Source organism: Ochotona curzoniae, unplaced genomic scaffold, assembly GCF_017591425.1.
Source record: "Ochotona curzoniae isolate NIBS_2020 unplaced genomic scaffold, NIBS_Ocur_1.0 scaffold_4701, whole genome shotgun sequence".
Taxonomy (NCBI): domain Eukaryota; kingdom Metazoa; phylum Chordata; class Mammalia; order Lagomorpha; family Ochotonidae; genus Ochotona; species Ochotona curzoniae.
Window position 1 is genome coordinate 84242122 of NW_024467122.1, and position 12531 is coordinate 84254652.

The 12531-nt window shown below is 43.5% G+C and overlaps 1 protein-coding gene across 4 annotated transcripts in view; it reads right to left on the minus strand.

Moving 5' to 3' along the window:
* The window catches only part of LRRC49 (leucine rich repeat containing 49), a 169156-nt gene that overhangs the window by 133048 nt on the left and 23577 nt on the right, over positions 1 to 12531 (minus strand). For all 4 annotated transcript variants that reach the window (XM_040968958.1, XM_040968957.1, XM_040968955.1 and 1 more), the window contains 2 exons: positions 7672 to 7738; positions 1209 to 1352 (listed from right to left, as the gene is read on the minus strand). In XM_040968958.1, the coding sequence (XP_040824892.1) occupies positions 1209 to 1352; positions 7672 to 7738 (211 nt within the window). The remainder of the gene's footprint in view (positions 1 to 1208; positions 1353 to 7671; positions 7739 to 12531) is intronic.

Below are 12531 nucleotides of genomic sequence, written 5' to 3' on the forward strand. Positions count from 1 at the left end.
CAATGTCCAGATCTAAGCTGACCTGAACCTGGGAACCGGGAGCTTCTTCCAGGTCTCCCATGTGGATGCAGGGTCCCAAGGCTTTGGGCCACCCTCTGCTGCCTTCCCAGGCCACAAGCAGAGAGCTAGATTGTTAGTGCAGCAGCCAGGACACCACCAACCAGCACCCATCACCCATATGCAAGGCTGGCACTGCAGCCACTTACGGAGTGAACCAGAAGATGGAAGATATCTCTCTCTCTGCCTCCCTCCCTCCCTCCTTCCATCTCTCTCTCTCCCTCCATCTCTCTCCCTCTTTCTCTCTCTCCATCCATCTCTCTAACTCTGTATTTCAAATAAAGACATAAAAATAAATCATATTTTTAAAAAATTACTTAATAGCAAGAACTTAAGGTTTTTTTTTCTATAGCGTCAAAACAAACGAAATTTACAGAAAACAAAAATAAAACAATGTTTTATAGAACATTAGAAGTCTTCCTGGGTGCTATTCAGTTGTTGTATTTCAGCAAAACCACAAATCTTGGAGTTTGAGGGTCTCCTTCCTGTAATTTTGCCCCATAATCACACTTTTTTTCTCCTGCACATGGGCCAGTTCTCCACCATCTCTGTGTTTTCAGTCAACAAGCCAAACACTAGCCTAGCAACAAACTACCTAATGTCACTAAGTTAAAGGAAAAAAACTAAGCTGAGGCCCAGGAAGTTATTTATCCAAGGGCACATAACTGATGGGAGATGAAGCAGAAACCAGAAGGAGGCCTCTGCCGTCCAACAGAAGCAGGCCTCTGCTGTCTGACAGAAGGCCCTGTCCACTGTATCCAGCAGCTCTTCACCAACTGCCAAGGACACGAGATTGAGGTGTCTGCCCAGCTCCAACCTCTGTTCTGGGGCCTTCCACTCTCAGAGCCATAATCCCTCCAAAATCAGTCCCCACCAGGTCCTTCTCATTAGCTCTACATCTGTTATAGAACAGGAAAGGATTCAGGGGTCATTCATGACTCAAGTTCACTTCATGAGGAAACTGCAATTCTGTTTCTAATTTTATACTGACCCTTTAAAGTGAAAAGCACCTTAAGAATTCAAAGCTTAATAATATCGACAACCAAAAATCCAGAAAAATATTTAATAACTGCAGTTTCACTTTGCAATGATACAGCATCTGTTTAAGGAAAAAGCCAGAAAGCACATACTGATTCCATCTTCATACTCACCACAAAACTGATTTGATTGTGTCGCAGGTTGAGTTCGGTTAGTGAATTCAGTCCATTAAGATTATCAACATGACTTAGAAGGTTCCTGGCAAGATTTAAAACTCTCAAATCACACAGATGATTGACATTTTCGATTTTGGTAATCTGCAAAAAAAATAGAGGAGGTATTCTTAGCACATTCAGCATCTATTTCCAGTTTCCTGTTTTGTGAATAATATGAAGTCATTTAACTTGTGAAAGTTAACGACAGGTTTATATTTTACAATCTGTCCATAGTAAATATTTGAAATAAATTTCATCAGATCATCAATGAGTCCACCATGTGGGGCAACCCTAAGTGCCTAACACTGCCAGCTCCTGTGAAGGCTATGGTCTACCTGCCAAACGGAAACTTAGGATGAGCACAAGACATAGCTTATCTATGTTGACAAAGCAAGTCTGTCCTCCAAGAGAAAAGGCAGGGCAAAGAAAGGACACCAACTTCTCCTAACTTGGCAATCATATGCACCCTGCATGATCCTGGTGGGAGCAGTCAAGAGTCTGAATCGAAACACTCGAAAAACCAGGATCCCCGTGGAGGTGAGGATGGGCACTCTGCTATTGGTGGAAGTGTTTCAGAGAGGGGACAATGTTTAGTCACAGTACCATGTGGAGGACACTTGCTGTTTGCAACAGGAGGACCTGACTCATGCATGAGCTGCAGTAGAAAAAAATGAATTCGACAATCATAAGAGATGAATGTATTCATATGTACTCCTACTGCTGTATTACCGAAATTTGTAATCCAACACTTCAAACCATAAGTCATCTTAAAAAGCTTTCTTTACAATTACAATATAGCTTCCCTGTTGTTTTTGAACCCTCTCTTACACTAGAAAACATGGCCTAGATTCCAATCTAGATTCCATCTACATTTGAGAAGACAAATGTATTCGTTGTAAATGCAATAATACATAAAGGTAACCTTTGAATATGTTTAAACTTTGTCCCAGGGCTTGGTATGATAGCCTACTGGCTAAAGTCCTCTCCTTGAACGCACCGGGATCCCACATGGGTGCCAGCAGCCCCACTTCCCATCCACCTCCCTGCTTGTGACCTGGGAAAGCAGTCAAGGACGGGCCAGAGCCTTGGGACCCTGCACCCACGAGGGGTACCCGTAAGAGGCTCATGGCTTCAGATCGGCTTGGCTCCAGCCATATTGGCCACTTGGGGAGTGAATCAACGGATGGATGATCTTCCTCTCTGTCTTTCCTCCTCTCTGTATATCTGACTTTCCAGTAAAAATAAATAAATGTTTTTTTTAATTGTGTTTCAATATTTTATCTGGCTAATATAGAGTGAAATAAATAAAAATTGGAAGTGGGGCCTGGCGCGGTGGCGCAAGTGGTTAAGGTCCTCGCCTTGCACGCCTGGGATCCCACATGGGCGCCGTTTCTATCCCGGCAGCCCTGCTTCCCTTCCAGCTCCCTGCCTGTGGCCCGGGAAGGCAGTCGAGGACAGCCCAAAGCTTTGGGACCCTGCACCCACGTGGGAGACCTGGAAGAGGCTCCTGGCTTCGCACTGCATAGCATCGGCCATTGCGCTCACTTGAGGAGTGAATCATTGGACGGAAGATCTTCCTCTCTGTCTCTCCTCTCTGTATATCTGCCTTTCCAATAAAAATAATAATAATAATAAAAATAAATCTTTAAAAAAAATTGGAAGTGAAGAAACAAGGTTATAGATGATTATAGGATGCAGAGTAAGACATTTCAAAACCAAAATAAATATTACTTGCAGGTTTTTCAATGCAGTAAAATAAAGAAACAAAAAATCAGTAATGTCAGTAGAAGTTTAAGACATTCTCAAAAAGTAAAAAAAATCCTCAGGGAGAACAGAAAAAGAAAGAATACAAAGTAACACAGGGACATGAGAAACATGCATGATAGACCCAGGAAACAGAAGCAGGAAAGAAGCAACATTTAAACACAGAACATGAAACTTCCCTGAGTTCAGAAAAGGATTCTTGGAGCACAGAGCATGAAGAAACAGTTGCGCATGAAGAAACAGTTGTATTACCTTCGTGGTAGCAAGGCCTTCTGCTAGCTAAGCCTGGGCAATTATTTTAGAAATCTTCTCCCATTCCACATGGTATTAGTGGACATGCCTACTGGTTTATTTTATTTTATTTTATTTACTTTGTTTAATTGAAAGGCAGAATCACAGGGAGATAGGAAAAAAAGACACAGAGAGAGCTTCCATTCAGTGATGTATTCCCCAATGGCCACGGTGGCTACAGCTGGAGCCAGAAGCCGGTGCCCCAAGCAGGTGTGGCATTCAACAAGCTGATGGGCAAAGCCTTGAGCAAAGCCTGCTGTGACTGCGAGCTCACTCCCAGAGTGGCTAACAGGAGAAACCACGAAGGGAATGCTAGGAAGCCTCCAGAAAGGACCAGGCTAACCAGGGGTGTTCCAAGAGCCCCTTCACACCCCTGGGAGGGCAGGATTCTTAGGTGAAGACGGCATTCCCACTTGGCCATGTGCAAAAAGGGTCAAGATTTGCTTTCAGGCAAGCAAACATAGAGAGGGCAGGGTTTCCCAAAGGAAAATATGTCACAGCAAGAATGCTATACCAGAAGCACATCCATGGCTACACCAAGGCATGCATTCATGAAGAGAAACAGAATCTCATCTGGAACCGAGTCAACCTCCACCACACTGTCAACTCCGAAGCCTCAGCATTTCCCACCCGTGTCTGTGCTGGCCTGCTGCCCCTATTTCTGCCCATGCAGTTCTTCCTTCTCCCCACATCAGTGACTCTCAGCAGTTTATACTCCAGCTTCCCCTCCCGGCATCCCTCCTACGCCCCACTCCACTTTCTGACACCACTAGCATTCCTCAGAACGTGTTCACATCTTTGCAGGAACTGTTTGATTTCACAGTGGAAGTAAAAAAAAATTCATTTAGTTTTACATTTTTTTTTTTTTTACTGTCTGATACTAAATTTCTGGAGTTGAGCATTGTTTTGTCTAAAATACTAATTTCTTGGGGCTGGCACAGTGGCTTAATAGGTTAATCCTCTGCCTACAGCCCCAACATCCCATGTGAGTGCAGATCTGACTCCTAGTTACCCCACTTCTGATCCAGCTCCCTGCCTCTGGCCTGGAAATGCAGCAGAAGATGGCGCAAGTCCTTGGGCCCCTGCATCAACATGAGAGAGATGGAAGAAGCTCCTGGCTCCTGGCTTCATTTTGGCTCAACTGTGGCTATTGAGGCTGTTTGGGCGGTGAAGGTCTCTTTGTGTCTGCCCTCTTCTCTGTTGCTCTGCCTATCGGGTAAAAATAAATAAATCTTTAAAATTAATAATAAAATCCTTAATCTCTTCACAATTTAGAAATCTACTGTCTTGACTTTGAAATATTCTGAATTTTGATGCAAGAAAAATAAAGTGTTTCACTCAGTTCTAAAGAGTATGAAAAACAGTAGGCGACAAGACAAAACCCTCCATTTGTCATGCAAAGCCTTCCGCAATCTAGCCTTATCTAGCCTCCTGGCTTTCTTGTGGTTCCTCTGTCATGCTCTATCCTCTAGTTTAAAAACACAACTCCCTGTTTTGTTCTTGCTCTTGACGCCTTTGCTCTGACAGTCTTTTATTACCAATGCTCTTTGATTCCTTCTCCCTTCCACCTCCAGCTGACTGGACAACTCTCCCTCCACGAGATGGACACTACCCAGCCTTTAGAGGTCACTGTCCATTCCGTATGACTGCACAGCCCAATATGAAAGTTTAATGAAAGACCAAGGGTTAAAAATGAGCCAAGATGCTGTGGCAGAGAATAAAGAGGTAGAACATGCCAGAAATAGGTGTCCAATTTCAGACAGACACAGGAGTAAACAAACGGATTAAATAGAAGAGATAGCCTAGATTAGAAGGGAACCAGGAAAATATAAAGCAACACTAGAAGCCATAAGATTATCACCACTTTAATTCAATTCAGTCAACAAAAACTAAGTCTTAAAATTCCCTATGCTAAACAGGACATGAAGTAACAGGATAATTATACATCACTACTGGTAGGATTACAGAGTGGCACAATCACCTTGAAAAGACGCTAGCACTATATTATAAAGTTGAACATTTAAGTAACCTGTGACTCATCCATTTCATTCCCTCATAAATACCCTAGAGTACAGATAGAGTATACAGACAAAGAGATTGGCACAATAGAGTTCCTAAAAAGCACTGTCATGGGACTGGAACTGTGGCATATCAGGTAAGCCACTGCCTGCAACATTGGCACCCCATATGAGTGCTGGTTTGAATCCCAGCCACTCCACTTCCAATTCAGATTCCTGCCGATGCACCCAGGAAACCAGAGGAGGATGGCATAAGTCTTTGGGCACCCACACCCATGTGGGACACTGAGAAGCCCCTGGCTCCTGGCTTCAGACTAGCCCAGCACTGGCCATTGCGGCCATCTGGGAAGTGATTCTGTGGATGGAAGATACCTCTCTCTCTCTTTCTCTCTATAACTCTGCTTTTCAAATAAATAAAATAAATCTTAAAGGGAGAGTACTTACTGGTCATGATAATACAAACAAATTTTTTAAAAGAGAAAAGAAATATTTATCAATAAGTATCAGTAAGAAACCAAAGAAACATTTTTGTCTTGCTCTGGTTTTAATAAATTAAGTTTTTGAGAGGCCGACAGAGAGAGAGAAAACACATTCTCATCCAATAATTTATGCCCTAACTGTTTGCAAAGGCCAAGACTAGCCCAGGCCAGAGTCAACAGTCAGGTACCAAATCCAAGTCCCATCTGTGGGTCTCAGGGACCCAAGTGGTTGAACCAGCACCTCTGTCTTCCTGAGTCTGCATTAGCAGCAAGCTGGACTTGAAACAACAGCCAAGTATCAACCTAGGCACTTCGATATGGGATCCAGGCATCTTCACCACTAGACCAAACACTAACTTCATACATACAAAAAAAGTTTTTGTATACTCTTATCCTGCACGGAACATATAACAATGAAACTGAATAAACTCTAGCTACTTTAACACGGGTAAGTCTCGGTAACGTTGAGTCCACAAAGTAAACACTACATAACAACACATAATACACTTTTAATTTTTTAAAGATTTATTTATTTAAAAGGCAGAGCTATAGAGAGAAAGAGAAAAAGACAGAGACAGAGAGAACCTCACATACACTGATTAAGTCCCTGCTTGGCCACGAGGGCCAGGGCAAAGCCAAGAGCCTGAACTCCTTCTGGACCAACAACTCAGGCCATGTTCTTTTGCTTTTCCAGGCACATTTTAGCAGAGAAACGGACTAGAAGTGGAGTAGCTGGGACTTGATCCAGCACCCAAATAGGATGCTGACATTGCAAGCAGCAATTTAATCTGATATACTACAATATAGGCTCCACATTTTTAAGATACACGGGGCCAGCACCTTGTGTCATATAGGTTATGCCGCAACATCAGAGTGCCGATTCAAAGCTCGACTGCCAAGCTTCTGATCCAGCTCCCTACTCATGCACCTGGTAAAGCCACGCAAGATAGCAACAATCCTTGGGCCTGTGTCATCCACTGGGAGACTTGAATGGGATTTCTGACTCCTGGCTTCAGCAGAACTTTGGCAGCCATTTAAGGGAGTGAACCAGTAGCTGGAAAATTGATCTTGCTCTTTTGGCCTTTCAAATAAATAATTTGAATTAATTAATTAAAATATACTATTCCTAAGCAATATTTTAGCTAGATACGCTTACATGTGACAAAGCCAACTAAAAACTCCACAAAGGAATGGTAAACAAGAAATCTGGAATAGAAGTTTTCTCTGAAGAGGAAATGAAGTGAGTAAAGGAGAAACACCTAAGTAGAGCAACCAGCAATATTCTAATTCTTGGGTTGGACTTACATAACGTGAATTTTAAAACATATGCTAACAGAAAACTAAATCTCAATATTGTTAGGGTGGACATTTGGTTCAGCAGTTCAAATCCCTCTTGGGAGGCCTATATATCTGGTATTGGGGTGCCTGTAACTGAGTACAAGATCCATTTCTGAACCCAGCGCCTTGACACTGTACAGCCTGGGAAGCAGCAGGTGCTTGGGTTTCTGGCACCCATGTGGGGGACCTGAAGTGCATTCTAGACTCCTGGCTTCAGCTTTGCTCAGTTCCTGCTGATGTGGGCATTTAGGGAATAAACCAGCACACAGACAATATTGCTCCCTCTCAGCCTTACAAATAAAACAAATAAATTTTGTATGACTGTAAAAACCTCAAAGTTTTGTTAAGTTTTATCTGTCATTTACTGCCAAGCAGTTAACAAAATTTTATATAAGTAGTCTTCATAACAAATTGAAGTCAATCAGTAAAGTAATTCTTGAAAATTTAATATGATTCTCACAACATTTATAATGCCAAACTTTCTGGATGTTTTTTCAAAAAGGAATGAAGTAAAAAAGGGCTTTACAATACCTGATTTCCATGAAGGTCCAAAACATCTAAATTTTTTAGGTTCTCTAGATTTGAGATTTTCTTGATTCTGAAAGCCAGAATAAGTATGATAAGTTGAACAGAAATATGGATATATATCACATCTGTCAGCAAATCAAATCGCACTAAGTACACTGGTATAACCGATTTTAATACTTCACTCAGTCTTTACATACGCTACATATATTACAGTCACTATAATATATATTAGCTCATAACATAGCTTCTCTTGGATGGATTATACATTTAAAGACTCAGTGTCACTAGCAGAAAGGTAATTTCAATGTGACCTTTCCAGAGAAGAGCAAGTCTGCATCTATAACCTTCAGGACAAAACACTTGCTCCTGGCTTTCCCTTCCTTTAGAGTACAATTCAACTCCCCTCTGTCCTCCACAGGGTACTCAGCCTGGCCCCACCTCCGCCAGTCTGGTCTCTGCCCACAGGCTCACAGGGGTGCTCCTGTGCCATCTCTACTTCTGCCCGTGCTCTCCCCTGACCTTTCACATGGCTCATACCTTCCCGTTACTCAGGTCTCAGCTCAGATGCCTCCACATGACCCACCCCCTTCCAGTATCCGTCACACTATTCCTCCTATGCTTTGACTCCCAGCATTTATCACACACAAAAGGACATTATGTATGAGTTCATCGCTTTTGTGTTGCTCTTGCCAAGCCAAAATGTGAGCTTCTAGAAGGCAGAAACTTTGACCTGCTCTCTACTGCATCCTCAGCACCCTCGGAGTACAAAGGAGCCACCTAATATCTGGTTATTGCAAACCACCTTAAGGCTGTGTATTGGGCATTCAGTTTATAAAAGCATTGGCTTTTATTTGGAACTTCTGATGCAGCATTTTGTAAAAAGCTAGAACTTTGTGATAAAGTTCACTAGCATGGGATTCTTTCTCTACAATGTTCCCCTTCAGGGTCCCTAATAGCTAGGCCTACCCATCAGTACCCTCATTCCTACCCTCCATGCTGTCCAGCTGCTTCCATGGGACTCTCCCACGGACAATGACAACCACTCTGACTTTCTGCTGTCTCTCTCCAACAATCTTACTAAATCCCACTGCCAATATTCAATAAAGAGAAGGGAACAGTGGCAAACAAGAGACAAAGAAAATGAAACTCACAAGGTCAGCACTGTGGTACAGTCGGTAAAACTGCTTCCTATGAAGTCAGAGGCCATGTCCTCGCTGCTCCACTTCCAATCCAACCCTCTGCTAATGGCCTGAGCAAAACAGCAGATGGCCTGCCCAGATGAGCTCCTGATTCCTGGCTGAAGCCCTGAGCAGCAAAAGATTGTCATCTCTCTCTCTCTCTCTCTCTCTCTCTCTCTCTTTTTCTTTCCTTCCTTATCTCTCTCTTTCTCACTGTAACTCTTTAAATAATCATTTTGTAAAACACTAAATTCTTGTGACCCATCTGCATTACCATCCTTATCTACTGATTTATCGTCACTGCTTACTACCAAGTTTTCAGAGCTCGGATTATCTCTTGGAGCATCATAAACAATGCAAACTTAAGCCTTGTGAATTTATCCACTTGAACTTAATCATCTTTGCAAGAAATCACACTCTCCACTTGACCTCAGTCATCTTACAACCCTGCCAAATTCAGAATTACATCACCACTAACCAAGTCAACCCAATTTAATTATCAAAAATATTTATCACACATGAATCATATTTTATCACTACATGCTGATGCTTCCTCTAACTCCCCTGAACACACCCTCCTCACTAATCTCCTCTCTGCAACCATCACACTGGAAGCCCTCTCTTCCTTGCAAGTGCTCCACCCTCTGAACGCCCTTCCTCACTTCATCCAGACCATTACACATCTGTCCACACTCACCGGAATCTTTCATTAGCTTTCATCCAGAGCCAGGTGTTCCAAGTACACTACCCACCATTTAAGCCTCTGTAATTACTAGGCTAATAGCCAAACCAGCTGGGAGACGAGACAAAACTTTCAACAAAACCCTTCCTCTGTGTACTTTTCCCTTGAAACAACTCCAACAGTTGGAGAAAATGACAGCTTCCTAATAAGAAGGCTTTAAGACACAGCCTTTCTCATGGCAATCTGACCTCATAGCTGCTCTTGAAGTTTTTGATTCAATTATTCCATACTCCCAAGCTCACATTCCTTAAAACAGTGGACAGCGGTTCCCAGACTTGTCTGTGCAGCAGACTTGCCCGTACTGCCTGTCTCCTCCTCTGAACTGGCTTGCTCATGCTGTGGCCCCACATTTCTGAGTTAATTCAAACCTTGGCCTGTGATTATCATGCACTGGTTTTACTTTTTTTTTTTTTTTAACATTCTGAAGCTCACACCCAGGGAGAATGAAGACTGTTTTAAGTCCTGTTTGATCAGTGCAGTTTGTTTGTTCAACTCTAACAAACCCTAAGTACCTTTAAGGCAATTCAGTCACAGAAACCTCCACATGTAATAACATCTTTCCATAGAGCTCCATCAAGGCCTGGCAAGTTCCCCCTCTGTTTTGACAAGCGAACCCTTAGCTTGGATTCACAGTGACTTGATGACGCTCGCTGCTGATTGCCCCAACAGGAAGAAAATAAGCAGAGTGCCCAAATGGAGAACCCCAACACCAGCCAACATCTTGCTGCCTGGTTCTCACGAGTCAATGTTGCCATAACTTCTCTCCCTCCCTCAGCCCGAGAGGAAAAGATCCAATCCTGAAGAATTTAGAGGCTAGGAAAGGCACTGGCTAGAAGGCCACATCAGATGAGGCAGAGATGTGAAGGATGTGAGAATCCTAATCCATTACCAACCACATAGCTGAAGTTTGACATAAATACCACTGTGAACTAAACGACTCACAGGTCTCCCACTTGAACAGAAACAGAAGCTGGGAGAGGCCCAGGCTCACCTCACTCAGCACCCCAGGCCCCTAGGGCTGTATCTTGGCCTCTCTGCACACCCTAGCACAGGATATGCCAGTATAAAGATTCCAACTCAGGACTCTCACAAATGCCATGCTTCTCGGGTGCTGGATAATTCCCTAAGTGTCAAGCAGTCAATACAGAAAGGAACAGAGAATCCAGCATGTGGCTACAGTCCTGGGTGACAGAGGAAAATGCAAAAATTTCTATTCACCGGTCTGCAATCAGGAGGACACTAGAAAAACTGAAGTAGATAATCAGAAGAGATGGAAGGCAGAAAAATTAGAGGGCAAGAATCTCCACAGCAAGGTCGTGCCAGGAGTTCCTTGGAGACAACACAAACTTCACACACAGACGCTGAGGAATGCTAGCTTTCAAGCAGAACGCTTTGTGGAAGCTGGCTGAACTCAGACATGCGGTTGCCCTGAATTTCACATATGCTTCCACTGCCTCGAATGAAAAGATGGCTTAGGGTTTTGCAATGTGACAGGGAGAAGCCTTTCCAAGCTTGGCCAACTGGGAGCAAAAAATGGTAACGACAAAGTGGCGGAGATGCTGGCAGCTGAGCACCTTTCTGGCCAGCAGCGGAAGCCAGGTTTGCCCAACTCCAAAGCATGGCTTCAGGATGGAGGTGGATCTACCCAACTCCCAGGTCCCTTGCTGGGATAAAGCCAGCTGGCTGGAAAGCACTTGGCAAATGTTTAGGGATCAGATTTTCATTTCATTGATATTTGAGCATTATGTAATTTATGAGATCACAGAAGGTTATCTTCTGACTTGTTGTCTTTTTCATTCAAGAACACTAACTGTTAAAACTGTAAAACAATTGGGCCCAGTACCATAGCCTAGAGGCTAAAGTCCTCGTCTTGCATGCACCGGGGTCCCATATGGGCGCCAATTATATCCCAGCTGCCCCAATTCCCATCCAGCTCCCTGCTGGTGGCCTGGAAAAGCAGCTGAGGACAGCCCAAAGCCTTGGGACCCTGCACCTGCATGGCAGACCCAGAAGAAGCTCCTGGCTTCTGATCAGCCGAGCTCTGGCCATTGCAGTCACTTGGGGAGTGAATCATTGGACACAAGATCTTCCTCTCCGTCTCTTCTCCTCTTTGTATATCTGACTTTCCAATAAAATTAAAATAAATCTTTTAAAAAAAGAACTGTAAAATACTACTTTCTTCATGTTAAACATTAAAAATGACCAAAGGCAAAGGGACACAAATGACGGATGAATGAAAGCTGGAAGAAGAGATGGCCCTGGGTTTCTCAGATAAAGGCAAAATACAAGAGCATTAGGCCCCCTAAAAGTGGAAAAGCAAGGAAACTAAATATGATCAAAGGGTCAGATAAACATATGTTTTTAAGGCATGGGTGATTTAAAACAAAAACCAACCGGAAAGCAGAAGCAGGAAGAAAAAATAAGAGGGAAAGATTATTTGAAACAGTGTCTCCTAGACATTGTTTTAAAGATTTATTTTTATTATTTTTTTTTATTGGAAAGGCAGATATACAGAGAGGAGAGACAGAGAGGAAGATCTTCCGTCCGATGATTCACTCCCCAAGTGAGCGCAATGGGCCGATACTATGCCGATCCGAAGCCAGGAGCCTCTTCTGGCTCTCCCACACGGGTGCAGGTTCCCAAAGCTTTGGGCCGTCCTCGACTGCTTTCCCAGGCCACAAGCAGGGAGCTGGATGGGAAGCGGGGCTGCCAGGATTAGAACCGGCGCCCATATGGGATCCCGGGCGTGCAAGGCGAGGACCTTTAACCACTTGCGCCACCGCTCCGGGCCCTAGACATTGTTTTAAAAAGGGAGGGTTCAAACTTCTCACTGGAAGACAACTAACCTGAAGACATAGAGGTAGAAAACCAGGAGAAACTGGAAGAACTAACAGGGGGCATCAGAAAGCAATAATTCATTTCCCTTCTCCTTTAATCCCTGAT